The 14,227-nt window shown below is 36.8% G+C and overlaps 1 protein-coding gene across 3 annotated transcripts in view; it reads right to left on the bottom strand.

Annotated features, from left to right (window-relative positions):
• BMP5 (bone morphogenetic protein 5) overlaps positions 1 to 14,227 on the bottom strand; it is a 55,510-nt gene that overhangs the window by 28,391 nt on the left and 12,892 nt on the right. For all 3 annotated transcript variants that reach the window (XM_082756840.1, XM_082756841.1, XM_082756842.1), the window contains one exon: positions 3,241 to 3,433. In XM_082756840.1, the coding sequence (XP_082612966.1) occupies positions 3,241 to 3,433 (193 nt within the window). The remainder of the gene's footprint in view (positions 1 to 3,240; positions 3,434 to 14,227) is intronic.

The raw sequence follows: 14,227 nt of genomic DNA, 5'->3' as shown, positions 1-14,227 counted from the left end.
GCCTACCTTCCTGCAAGCAGGATCTAGCTATGGTAATAGCCAGCAGACTGTTCTTACCCATTTACTCAGAAAACAAACTAAAAATAAGTTGTGAGCACCTAGAGAAAAATAGAACTGATTCTTAAGAACAGATGGTGAAATAGAGAAAAAGTCTCCAGATCAGTGCAAATGATTTGGTCCACACAATAGTCATTTACTACAGAAATTCAAAATATTACTCAGGACAATAAGTGTTTTTTCGTTTGTTTGTTGGTTTGTTTGTTTTGTTTTGTTTTGTTTTGTTTTGTTTTCCAGAATTCGTATAACATCAGGTGAAAACCAGACCCTTCAAAAGTCAGTGACAGCTCAGGGTTCAGTTTTCCACCATTATTTGAAATTTCTCATCACATTTTGTGACATTTTTAATTTTAAAAGTCTCTTTTATTCTGTGAAGAGAAATAAAGCAAACAAACAAACAAAAATCACACTTAAGATGAAAAACAGCTGCAAATTTTGGCTCTAGTGTTTTTTTTTTTTTTAAATCTATTTAAAATTACAACATATGATAAAAAAAGCAAGGCATTATGTTGTAAATAGCATGAAATGCAACAATGAACACATTCAGACAGAATACAGCTGATTGTCTTTACCTTTATGGAGGCTGTTTAAGCTTAGTTGGACCCAAACAGCCCATTGTCTACAACAGAAATGCTACCATAGTCAAGAATCTCAGCAAAGAGGCTACGGTCAGAACGTCTAAGAAGCTCCAGATCTCCTGGGTCATTTAAGCAAGGAAAGGTGGAATAAACCATCTATCCGTTCCTTGACAGCCAGCAAAGTTTTTGACTAGATCAAATCATGACTACTATTACTATGTAATTGGCCATCCCCATAACGCTGCTTCACCTCTCGCCTCATTCCAGAAAGCTGCTCTAGTATCTTAATGCCACTTGAGGATTCCCTAATGCAGGAAGAATCCTTCGGGTTTAGTTAAATTAGTGGCTAGCTGCCACCAGATCATGAACAAGGATTTGGCCTGTTGGAGCACATTACTTTCGTCATGAGAAAAGATCAGGGCAGGAGTACATTGGCAGGGCCAAGTAGGAAAGTTTGCTTTGCCATTGGCTGTGCTTTACACTTTTCCTTAGAACAAATAGAAAACTTCAATCTCAAAGACTGTCATTTCAGCAAACTCTGAGTGAATTCAATAAGTATGCTTCAGCAGCCATGCTGCCATAGAGACAGAAAAATGTCTGCAACTATAAAGTCAGCAACACAGAAGCAATAAACCATGACCACGTCTTGCCTAAAGGCATAGCAAAATCTGTAGCAGGTTGTAGGACTCCATCGGATACCCACATTTCCCATTCAGAGAAAAGAAAGGTGGATGGCCAGGGTCAAACTGAGCAGCTCTGTTGTGGTATGACACTAGCAGGGAGTGTGGAGCATGGCAGTTGCACAAAAATTTGCAGCTAAATCTGAAAATTTTGCACCTAAAATCTCATGTACACATGTAGGACAAACTCTTGAAGTCTGAGCCCCAAAGCAAAAACTGAAACTTTATTGCAGAAACCAATAATACAATATTTTTGGGAGCTCTTCTGTCTGGAGTTATAAAGAAGCAAGTAGGAAAAGTTCCTAATTTCTAATATGAGCACTAGAGAGGCTGTGATCTTCTCCTACCTCAACACATTTACCTCCATATACCTCCATATATTCCATGTATAAGTACAGACCAGCAAAATCAGCAATAGGAGGGAAACACGTGACGATTAGACTAAGTCTGAAGTTTCCTTAGTTATACTAGTGAAAAGCAAATATTGCACATGCACCTTTCTGGCATCGTGATTCCATCAGAAGACAAGGGGCTTTTATACTTATAAATGGAAATATATATATATTAATATATATTATATATATTATATATAAAATTATGTTTATAAATAGAAATGGTGCTTTTAGAAATGTGAAGAATTAGAAATGCTTAGAAATGTGAAGATGAGATATTGAAAGAAAGTGCTAGTATTCTGCAATGGTTTAATAGAGACAATTGTCATTTTAACAAGCCAGATGCTATTTAAGTTTCATCTTGCTTCAAAGGATTAAGCTGTTTTCCCTTTTGTGAAATAGAACGGAAATCACTCACTGAGAAAACATAAAAACAAAAAAACAAAACCCATTAAAATGGATTAGAAAATCAACTTTTCCCATTAGTTCTTAAAAATAAAATTAATTCTGTTGAGCTTGAAGGTAAAGAGCTTTCATCACCCTAGCCTTGACCTATACTCTTCAAATGGATATATTTTTTTCCCTTCCTGTTTCATTCCTTCCTCCAAGAAGCTTCTCTGGGGACCTATATCAACCAAAATTTTGTAAGCTGGACACAGAGGAAAAAAATCCTGCACTAATCTAGTAAGAAAGCAGAAGATACTCTGGAAGGATAAGTGCTTTCCCACCTGTTGGTTCTGCTCCATTGACACAAAATAACTCCCTGTTTATAACCATAACGATTTTATAACTTGGTGTTCAGAGATCTCACCTGGAAGGTACAAGCTCAATGTTCTACTTACAGGGTTCTTACTTAAACTACTAAATAGTTTAGCTACTTTGCCTCAACAAATCTGGTAATTTACTAATTTTTGTAGGTTTTGCACAGTCTTGGAAATATGTCACTTGCACTGTTCTACATACTCAGAATCGGAGATTTGCTCATGTGTGACATATTTGCTCTAATTTTAGTGTTATTGTAAGCACCATGTGTCATCTTAAAGACAGTGCATGACTCCATCTTTTAATCATGTTCTGCAGAACATTAAAAGACATACAAAAAAAGCCACACTCCTTCAAAAGTCAGCAAAGTTGAACACTCTATCTGTCTTTAAGGAGCTAGCTGAGTCTTGGCTTATAGTATGTCAGTGTTGGCAAATGGTGTATTTCCCAAATCCAGACACTTCAACTGAGTTTACAAATCCACCATTTGCTCACCAAGAACATGAACCTTCACCTCCCCTGTCCATGGGCAGACTGTTTGATGTGATTGGATATGCAACTCTCCATAAACCTGGAATAAATTACATTTAAGATAAGTTTTATTCTTGCTCAGTATTTGTTGTCGTTGCCTAGGACTTAATGCAACACAAGCCACAGCGATAGCAATAATGCCTTGCCAAGGGTACATTTATGGTCAGTTATCACCTCTCTAATTCAGATAGAAACCTGGGACATTGTTTCAGGCATAACACACTTATGCTGGCAAGGTACCTGTTGGGATACTCCTTGATGATCTGGTATATGCTAATCTGAATTGTTTCATTCTCAAAGCGGCTGTTGCTTCGATCTTTGTATATCCTGAATTCAGCTGCTGTCACTGCTTCTCCATGTGGGATTTGAGTAAGGTCAAACCGAAATTCCTTGTAGTGCCTTCGCTGGTGGGAGAAGTCCTTGTCTCTTTCAACTGTTAGAAAAAGAGTTGAATGCAAATTAAAGAGACAAAGTGAGAGACAACACCCATTTCCCATGCTTAATAGAGTGTTCCCCATGCTTAGGAGTAAACAAACAGGACAATATAAAACTGTGCAAATAATAAAACCACAAGCCCAGACATACTTCCAGTTAAAGGAAATTCCACAAGCTAAGTGTCTTCAGTTCAAAAGGAAAAACCCTCAGTGGCTTTTATAAAAATTCCAGAAGCCAGAGTGGAAAGAATATAAAAAATAATAATAATTAAAAAAAAAAAAAAAAAAGAAAAAGAAAGAAGGCATGTTGTAAAGTAACTAGAAATATGGACAAACTTAAAGCTGCAGAAGGATTTAGGACTTCAGTTTAGTTGTAAGCCCAGCAGCAGTAATGCCAGAGATGTAGGTGACTTTGGAAAACACTAATAGCCACTAATATCCAGGCAGCTGAGAGGAAAGTTGATCATTCCCTCTCAATGTAATAAATCCTGAAGTAGTGCTAAAGTGCACTACAACCACTATATATTCAAGAAGTGGTCGCGTATAAATTAACACATGCTGTAGTCTAATGGCATCAGTGTCATCTTGCTAGTGGTCAGAAGGAGCCGTGAATCAGGGCTGAGAGGTTCTGGCACCCCAACAGCAAAGGCAGGGGTGTTCCTGGCTTGAGGCGCCCCCTCAAACAGGAAGGGTGTGCAGGGCAGCTGCCAGAGTTTCTGACACCACAATTTAAAGAACAAAACAAAACAACTAAACTCATTACTGCTTAATTCAGGATCACACGGAATTTTAAAGTGGAGTGGACAAAGCATTTTAGCTGATTTCACTGTACAACTGATTTTGGGCTAATTCAGATGTTTGCTGCGGTTCTGGCCCTGAGCTGGGAGCCACTCCTGCAAAGAAGTATCTGTTTTGATGTGGCAAGTGAACATACAGGCCATAGTTCAGACATAGATTGTCTGAACATATCAGACAATAGAGAATTGTCTGATAACCATTCTCCAGGACAAATAGTTCGATTTAAGAGATGTGGAAAGGAAAATCATCCATGGTTTTCCCTTCTATGGAGTGTAACATTGACCTGTGAAGAAGCTGTGCCTAGTGCCCCGTGGCAGTGGAGAAATTCTACCTTCCTCTTGAGGTGCATTGCCGGACTGATGGTGGACAAAGCCAAACACTCAGAGCTGGGATTCAATTCAGATAACCAGATAAAGATTTGTGACTGCACCCAGCTGCACTAAACGCTCCATCCTACAACCCTTGCTCTCTTACTGAGTTTTGGCATTAACAGTCCTGAGATCTGAGAGAGGAACAACCTCAGTTCCGAAAATGTGTAGGTATAGATTACTTCATTACATGTATAAACAATAAAATATATGTATTATTACAATAGATGTATATTTATACTTATATATTCATGTTTATGTTTACATCTGCATACATTTACATACATACACAATGCATTTGTACACAATGTGTTTGTACATATATTTAAGTAGTATGCATGTTATAATGCATATGTAGCCTTACAAAACAGAAATCTGCCAAAAGAAAAACCTGTTTTGGTGTTGCCATATAAAGTTATGGTTATGGACATATTAAAATGAAAGCAACTGAAGCAAAAGTATTTACATTATTTTCAGAGCAGTAGTTAGCAGCTAAGTCACCTGTGGCCACAGAGCTATCCCTTACAGTACACTTCCCTTTCATCCCTGCAAAAATGTAAACTATTCTTGTTTTTATAAGCACAGTTTTTGAAAACATACAAAACTGTGTTGCCTTAAGAATCACCAAAAATAAAATATATAGGCTATAAGAACACTTTATCTTCAGTGAAAATAACTTTCTCTTGGCTGACAAAAGGAAAATTGTCTGCTAACTGCAAGGTTTACTTGGCTCAAGTGTGTATTTGGCTTACGTGGGTTTGCCATCTTACACTACGTAGAAAAAGTAAAGCAGAAAAGAGGCAGAAGCATGTAAACGGGCTGCTCTGTACCTGGAGATGAATGGGCTGCTACTGAAGAGAAACAGGATACGGTCTATTTAGCAGCTCCGCTGCTTGGCTCTAAGCTGTGAGATATATACAGAGATCTAACTTGAGGTTTGGGGTCTGTTTGCCTTTTTTTTTTTTTTTTTTTAAATGTACATTTCTGAAAGGACTTGGCAGAGATTAGCATATGCAAATGCTCTGAACCAGGGAGGATTTTTCTAGTATGAAGAGTCTGCCACAAGTTTCTAATGTTGTAGCTGAGGATTGCTGGGCTAACGTGGGACAGATATGTCAATAATCTGCAAATGAAAGATATATTAAAGCCAGAATTAATGTAGCAGTAATATATTGGGTTTGTGTTTATTCAACAAGTATTTACCAGCATTCATGGGTAACTAAGCACAACTCACTGTGAGTAAGCACTGGAGAATTAGACTGAGTAAAAGTATTAAATGCCAGTACTCCTGGCCTGAGCTGTTTTTATTTGGGTTTGAGGTTTCTTTTTGTCTACTTTCTTACAAGTACATTCTAATTAATAACATTAGTTTGGAAACAGCAGTTGTCTCCATATACACTGCAGTTTGGACACAAACCTCTACAACACACTGCAATAACACCGACGGGATTCTCTCAGGACCACTCACAACTGCTGGAGGAATACTGATAGCCCTTGTCTGTAGAGCCCCAAATTAATTATTACAGCTAACACAGATATTACTTATCCACATATAACCCAGGAAGAGACAGCACTGCCATCTGAAAGGGACAGAATTTCAGATTTTCCTTAGGCCTAGATTTGCCAGGACAGAATTGGCAGGCAAGGCAGGTCTAGAAGTAGCAAGAGACTCCACAAATAAAGGGTTGTATAAAACAGGCACTAAAATTCATGAAAAACTCTGATTCCAGGGAAGTCCCACCCTCTGCATCGGAGCCAGATTCTCAACCCGTAAATTTCTGTAAGCCAAAGCACAAAACATAAAAACAATTTTTATGAATTTAGACAAGTCAAGATCTTGCATTATATAGCAGACTGGAAAAAAAAACAAACAAACAAAAAAAACAAAACAAACAATGTTGTGGTATTGTCTAGTGACTTGAATTACAAAATATAAAAGATAAATGTTATTTAATGATACTGAGTATTTTAATACAGAAAATAATATACAAACCTAGATCTCTTCTACATCTAAAAAGTGTCTTGTTAGGAAAGACTTTGAATGCACAGTAAGGTGTCTTATCGGGTCCATTGCACTGCTGAAATGACATGGAGTGCAGAGGAGCACCATGTCTCAAGTATTTTTATTTCAGTGCATTAGCACTGGCAGCCCAAAAAATACAGGTTAAGATTTTTTTTAAATATTCTGTTCTTTCAGATCATTCTCATGTCATTCCAGCTCTGCTCAGTTCATCTGCCAAAAAGCTTCTCTGTGGGACAGATCACGGCATCTAAAAAATAGTTGACCAGAATATCAGGAAGTCCTTTTTTAACCATCAGAGGCATATCATTTTTGTAATTAAAAAGAACTAGTATATAGTCAGTTCTGATTACAACAAAACTCTTCATTTGCTGTCATTGATCAGGATTCCTAGCACCAGGTTTTTGAACTGATATTTTTACACCACCTGAAACTAATATATTCAGCACTACGGTTACATCAGACAAATCATAGCTCAGGGGAATATCACAAACACCTGTGTGTGTAAGATAGGAAAGAATGATATTTTCCACCCATGTGGCTCACTGATGAAATACTCACACTGTACTAACACTCAGCCCAATCACAAAAAGACTGAAGGCAAATCTACACCACAGAGATACTTTGGAAAAATTAGTCATCTTTAATATGAAGAGAAAGTATTATTCACAAATTTTCATTAACACAAGTATAAATCACACAGATGGATGTGCAATAAGTAATCAGTATATTATCAATTCAGCTATAAATGTCTGACTGAGCTTAAAAAAATGTAAAAAGTGCTGGCAAGAAGTTTATATCACAGTGTATGAGGGACTATTATACGTGTTCCTTCATTAGCAGTTAGCTCCCCACTGACATGTGTTTTGCTTTTCCTGAAGAGGCTGGTATGTGGTGACATGTATGGAAAGTGAAAGCTTCTTTAGCAAGTGGGGAGCAAACCAAAGCCAGGTTGAAACAGGCTGATTTTACAACATAAGGTCTTAGGATCTCAACTGCATTCACAAATAGTGAAGCTTCCCTAATCAACTTATGTAACTGTTTAACTACTACTTATACATGCCAAAGCATGGTCTTACAGACCATGTAATTATAAGGGGCCATTTACACTAATCTCACTGAATTTCACTGTTTGACTCTGGATTCTTTGTATAAGCACTAAGTAAACCAGTCAGTTTTAATCACTTCAAGGTGATAAAGGTTACAGTAAGCCGATACACTACAAACGACACTCGTTTACATCTTGAATATAATGAAATGATAGTTTATCTACAGTGAACACTTGTGCTTATCTGACAGAAACAGGTCAAAGGTTCCAGGCATTTTCTCCTGAAATTACTCAGTGCTGCCTCTAATGACTGATAATTGAAAGCAGAGGCTGGAAATATCAAATGTGGTAGGTGACAGATAAGCAACAGATTAATGCAAGTACTCTGTTACAGGACACTAAAAGGTCAGAGGCCCTAGGAATTAGCTATTGTGCTACTGTGAAAAGACAGACATCAAATAACTATCTACCTCATTCTTGCTCTGTTCTCCAGCATTCAAATCCTGGAAACCCATTCTCTCTTCTACAATTAGACTACGAGAAATGACAACACTTTTTACAAAATATGGCAAAAAGGTTTTATAGGGTGTATTGACAAAAGAAAAGGTCCGATCCCAGAGCAGAATGAAAGATGCTTTGCTATTATAGATGTCAATATGTTAATGAAATGCATTACAGAGAACTTAAGAACATTCAGTAGAACGTGATTCTCAGTTGAGGAAGGCCAGACTTTTAAAAATATACATTTTAAAGCTTTTTAACTTTGTGTAGGCTTTCAGGCTGTAGAATACAAACATTAAGAAAGTTAAATTAAGCTTATCTCAGGAAGTATATCTTTCATATTTTTATTCCTCAGAACACAAATTCTAATTCAAAGTTTGTTGAAGTAAATGGAAGTCTTTTCTTTCTGTCTGTTGGCTTTTGTATAAGAATTAGTCTTCTAAAAAAGTCTTCAATTGAGTGTACTGTTAAAGATCAAGTATGATGAAAAATACTCTCCAAAAGTGATCATTTAAAAAAATGTGCAGACAAAGGAAATACTTGTCTAAGCAAAGCTACTTTAATTGTAAAAGGTTATAATGCTTTTATAAAATTAAAAGAATCCTGATCAAGACTCGGGAAATTTATTTTGAGTTAGATATCAAAATTCACAAAAATAGTCACCTGCGCTCACAGGAATGTTTCGGACACCAGAGCCTGACACAGTCACTGGAGAGCCACTTCTGTTTTTTAAGGGTCAGCTGCCTTGCATCAGTCCATAATAAGAAAAGACGAGTTTATCTACCTTTCTCTTTTGGTCAACTGCAGCTGCAGTCCATAGGAGTAAGAAACAGTCCTTTCTCAACAAACACTTCAACCCATACCAGCTACTTTCAATGACTATATCTTAACTGCCAGGATATGGAGTAGCTCAGTGGTGGGACATCCTGGGCCACTGCACAAAAACAGGAGTTGGTGGTCAAAATGAAAAAAAAAATAAAATGTATATACATATATATCTCAAATTTTGTTCCTGTATTTGTTTTGCTTTTTTTCTTTTTAATCCATTTATTGATATTAGGCATCTACTGGATAATCATTCATCTGAATTTTTTAACTACAAAGCTTTGCAGTCATATGACCACTTGCTTGTTCTTCTTTTAGTACCAAATCTACTGCATTTCTTTCCAAATTGAGATCCATTTTCATCAGCAGAGCAAGTGAGGGCTAGGGCCCCCACTTCTATTCTGAAGCCTGTAGTAAGGGAAAGTGGGTGATTTAGACTTAATATGTCATTTCCCTTCCCATCTCCCTCTCCATGTTGAAGTGGGAACCAAGACCGCATCCTCTGTTTCCTTGGTGAATGGTCTATTAGGCAAATAAAAGGTGAATGAAGATGTGTGAATACTCATCTGTGTGAAGATCAGTGAATACTCAAAGCCCAAGACCAGTCTTATTGGGATACCTTATATCATAAATGTAGGCATTTGAAGATGGCTGTTCCCAGAATTACCTGTATTCTTGAGCTACATTCCACTCATATCCTATCCTAAGCATCAAACTCATCATCGGAGTCTTAGTCCAAATTCTGATTCTCATCCTCTTCCAAATGAAGCAAAATGATTTCTGCAATCAGTGAGAATTTTGTTTAATTAAGGAGGATAAGTCTTCAAATATCTTACATTTCTCATTGTAGCAGTTCATTAAAAAAAAACAAAAACAAACAAACAAACAAAAAAAAAACCTGCTTCATTGCAGTGCTGTATATTTGACTTTCTCTGTATTTATTATTATTAGGCTGGTTGTATTTAAAGTAATTACAGATTTACAGATGTGGTTTTGAAAGAGTGATGTAAATTGGTTTTACAAAATATATACTTTCTTATTAAAACACAAAGGCGAAGGCTTGGTAGGTCATACTCTGAGGCAAGTTTCACTACTGTAAATTTAAAGTTATTTCACTAAAGTCTTTATTTTCAAGCAGTTACTGACATCAATGAGCAACATTTAGCTATTTTGGTTAACTAAATTAGGGATAGTTAGAAAATTATTTGATGAAATACTATGCAGTTAGTGGCAGTTTCAATAAATGAAAAATCATCTATTGTTTATTGAATCCAGACTTCTAATGGTAGAATATCCCTTCCATATTTGCACAGAACTACTGAAATGCATGAATTGCGAAGTAGTTCAAGGCAAGATAAGGTCAATGAGAAAACCTTCAGTGACTGCAGCTGAATCTAGAGCAAGAGTGAAAAGGAGAAAAAAAAAGTGCTTTAATATCCCATGCTAAAATGATAATAAAAAATCTAAATAAATAAATAAATAAATAAATAAATAAATAAAATAAGTTAGGATATTCATGGATCTTAGCCAACTATTTAGTATTACATCTTTTGAGAATGACCAGTAAAGCACTCTTCTATTATTGAATTTTAAGTTCTTAATTTTTTTGTTGTAGTTAATAAGATCTGATAGATTTTTACCAATTAACAACAACAGTAAAAAATTGAAAAAGTAAAAACAGGAAAATAGTTTGAAACCCTGAGTTCTTTTTAAGGTAGACTTTCAAATTATATGATTTTTACATTCTAGAGAGTGGTAGGCAGAGACTAGGCAAATAATGGAAAAATTTACAAAGGCATTGTAAAATATAGGAGAATATGTAAAAATGATAAAATTCTTTTTCATTTTTTCTGGAATTATTTTGAGAATTAGAACTCAGTAGCTAAAAGCTTTCAGCATTTCCCGTGAGCAGGAAAAGATTTCCCAGGAACTATAGCGCAGTGCCTGCCAGCAGCTTTTATAAGCACAGACCTAAACAGACGCCTAGACCAAAGAGGCATAACTGAGCTGCTCTTTCTCAGGCACAATCTCCCAGATGTTCTATACACCATGAGATTACCTATGATGCCTTTCTGTTACTTCACACTATTCAAAATATGGGACAAAATATTTGTTTTAATGAAATTGCTGTTTTTCATTCAATAGCCATTGTTCTGCTGAAAATTTCACTGGTAAACATGTGGTATTCATTCAATTTACTGTTTTCAGTGTCTTCCAAGTCAAATGCACTTGCTCAACAAGTCAAAACAAGTGCTACACTGCAGCTGCTCCAATGATAATTAAATGCTGGAAAGCTTGCAGTTGTTGATACAGAACAAGTGAAAAAGCAGCACCCTGCTTTTCTTATGCTGGCCTGATCCTGGCCAATGCAACAGTAGGAACAAATAACCTGAATAAGAGATTGGGTGATTCCTGCTGTAACACAGTTTGTGGAAGTGAACAGTACTGTGAGAGCCTACATCTGCATATTACCACAAACCAAATTTAAAGGGTAGTTGATAAAGCCATTCTTCAAAATCTATTTTTTTCTTAGTTGCTACAGTATAATGTGCTGCATCTCTTCAACCTCTGGAATGCAAAACTTTGACTTCAGACATTCAGATGCAGCACAAAGCACAACAAATGATACACTACATATATGCCCTTTTTAATTCCAGCAATAGCGGTAGAATGTATCTCAGTTGAATCTTCCATAAATTTAGTGGCTGAAAGTCCAGATGAACACAGCTTCTAGGAATAACATAAGAGGTCTTACTGGGTCTAATTTTGGGCAGTCAACAGTGTGCCAAGAGAGGGAAACATCACAACCAAATGTTTGGGGGAGGCGATGAAGAAAGGATCGTGTGCAGTTTGCTGTTTTGAATGGAACAAGTAGAAGCCTGTGGTTCATCATTGTTTTAAGTCACCCTGTATTGCAAAGACATTTTGATCATAAATACCTATGTTAAAAATGCATGTCCACTAGATTTTTGGTTGTGTTCAGTTTCATCAGGGAAAAACAGATTCTTACTTCCAAAAAATAAATAAATAATAGAACAGATAGAGAAAAGATCACTGCATTATGCAGTTCTGAGCTAATGCATAGATAAATTAACTAATCCTTACTCTACCATGACTGAGATTGTTAATTACTTCTGTATTTTCAAGGATGTCTATTTCTCATGGGCTTTAGCAAAACCAGTATATTTTGATACCTTCTGTCAATAGACTTCTACTTTATCTTGTATGTGATTTTGTTTTTCTCTAATCACAAATTGTCGCAAAGAAAACTAACAATTATTCCCAGGTTTCTGAGTGTGTGAGAAAGTCAGGATGTCAGATCAACACAACCTCGAGGTTAACAAATGACATTAAAAAAAATCCCTCTTGGGTTCCGCTGCAACTGAATAGGAACAAAAGTTACACCTCTGGGATCCAATGGTCAGAAAATAGGTGTAAGTTATAACTGTTTTGACACTGTAAAAGTATACAGATGGAACATAACTTCTAAGAAGGGTGAAAGGGCATATATCATCATAGGGCAACTGGCAGGGGAGTAAAAGCTAAACACTAAAGCACATTCTATCTTCCCACATCTTCTTAGTTCCTGTTCACGTTAACCCTCTACTCACTTCCAACCCAACAGTTCCAAGCTACTCCACCATTTACCATTCAAACAGGTTGTCTAATAAGCTCCAGCCACTCCCCACAGTGGAATTTGTCATAAGAGCACCCATGGAAGTTGTTTCTGTGTGTCAAACTGGGTATGACCAAACAGGCTCTGTTTTCTGCTTAGCCTGTACTCACATCTGAGTATTTTAATACTACCCATTCCCATTCAATAATAAAAAAAAAATAATCAATAAAAATAGGTCCAGCTGTAATAATGGCAAGGAAGGAAACATTCATGATCATCTCACTCAGAGTCAAGGAATGCCTATTACACATAATAATTTGAAATTCATTTTTATGTGCTGTATTTTATATAGGATACACACTTTTGCAAAAAAAATAGCTGATCTCAGGCCATGTTTCTTGCTAGTTTAGCTCTACTTAAATCAGATTTATACTTCGTGCATATTGGGTTAATCACTGTATTGAATGAATCATCACATTAAAAGTTAGAAATGTGAAGAGATTAGAATTTCATCTTATAAGTCATTAGCCTTGTTTTGGAGGTTTGCACTGTGCCTGCTTGCTCTTGGCTAACCGCATACCCTGCCTAGGAGACCCTAAACTCTGGTAAACAGAACTACGGGACCAGAAGCACAGTCCCCAGAAGGTGGGGAGGAAGGGGAAGGGGAAGGGGAAGGGGAAGAAGAGCCAGGAGAGTGGGCAGAGGTGGTGAGCTCTGTCAATTTCATAGGACAGGTTTTAACTGCCAATTTGGGAGCTAGCTGTGATTATAACAGCTCGTTACACTGATTCAGGCTGCACCCTCTCCTCTACAGTTCTGGTGGTCTAATCAGATTATGATTCATTCATTGCAAGGAGAGAACATTTCACCTACAAATAATTCCCCATAATGAATAAGTGCCCTCACTGGGAAGGAAAAAGCACCTGATTTTTTTTTTTTTTTTTTTTTTTTTTCCCTGAAAGAAGCTTAAATTAAATCTTAAGTTAATGATTATTTCAACCCTCTTTCAGCACAGAAACTCTCTGGCTGTTAGTGAACAACTAAAAGATCTCTGGGCTGGCCATCCGGCATTATACCTACACTGCCAGAGGAAAGGGAAAAAAAGCTCAGATTCGCTATATGTAACATAAGAACACGTGGTGATCCCTTGCAGTAGGTTATTTTGGACAAATGCAGAAAGAAAGATACAGGAGTGTCAAAATTACTTAAAACCAACCAAGCAACCAACCAACCGCAAGACAATTTCCGAAGGAGAAAGAAATAGCACAAAACTTTGAACACATAGAAGTGTTAACTCAGCAATTGTCCATGTAAGATTATAACCCCACTTCCAAAATTACAATAAAATAACAACAACAACAACAACAACAACAATAAACCAATTAATAATAATAATAAAGCAGAAACAATTAGTGTCAATGTAGAAGACAAGACTAAGAACCTTTGTGATGACAGAATCCCAGAAAGGCTGAGGTTGGCAGGGACTTCTGGAGGTGACCTGGTCCACCTCTCTTTTCAAGCAGCAACACTCAGGGCAGGCTGCCCAGGCCCATGTCTAGATGGACATACTTGAATACTTGCATTCTCACTGTTATTCCACCTGGGGCTGAATTTCTG

The sequence above is a fragment of the Aythya marila genome (genome assembly GCF_965140915.1).
Source record: "Aythya marila genome assembly, chromosome: 3".
In the NCBI taxonomy this organism is placed as follows: Eukaryota; Metazoa; Chordata; class Aves; order Anseriformes; family Anatidae; genus Aythya; species Aythya marila.
Note: the sequence above shows the minus strand (reverse complement) of the source record. Positions and strands in the feature narration are given on the sequence as shown.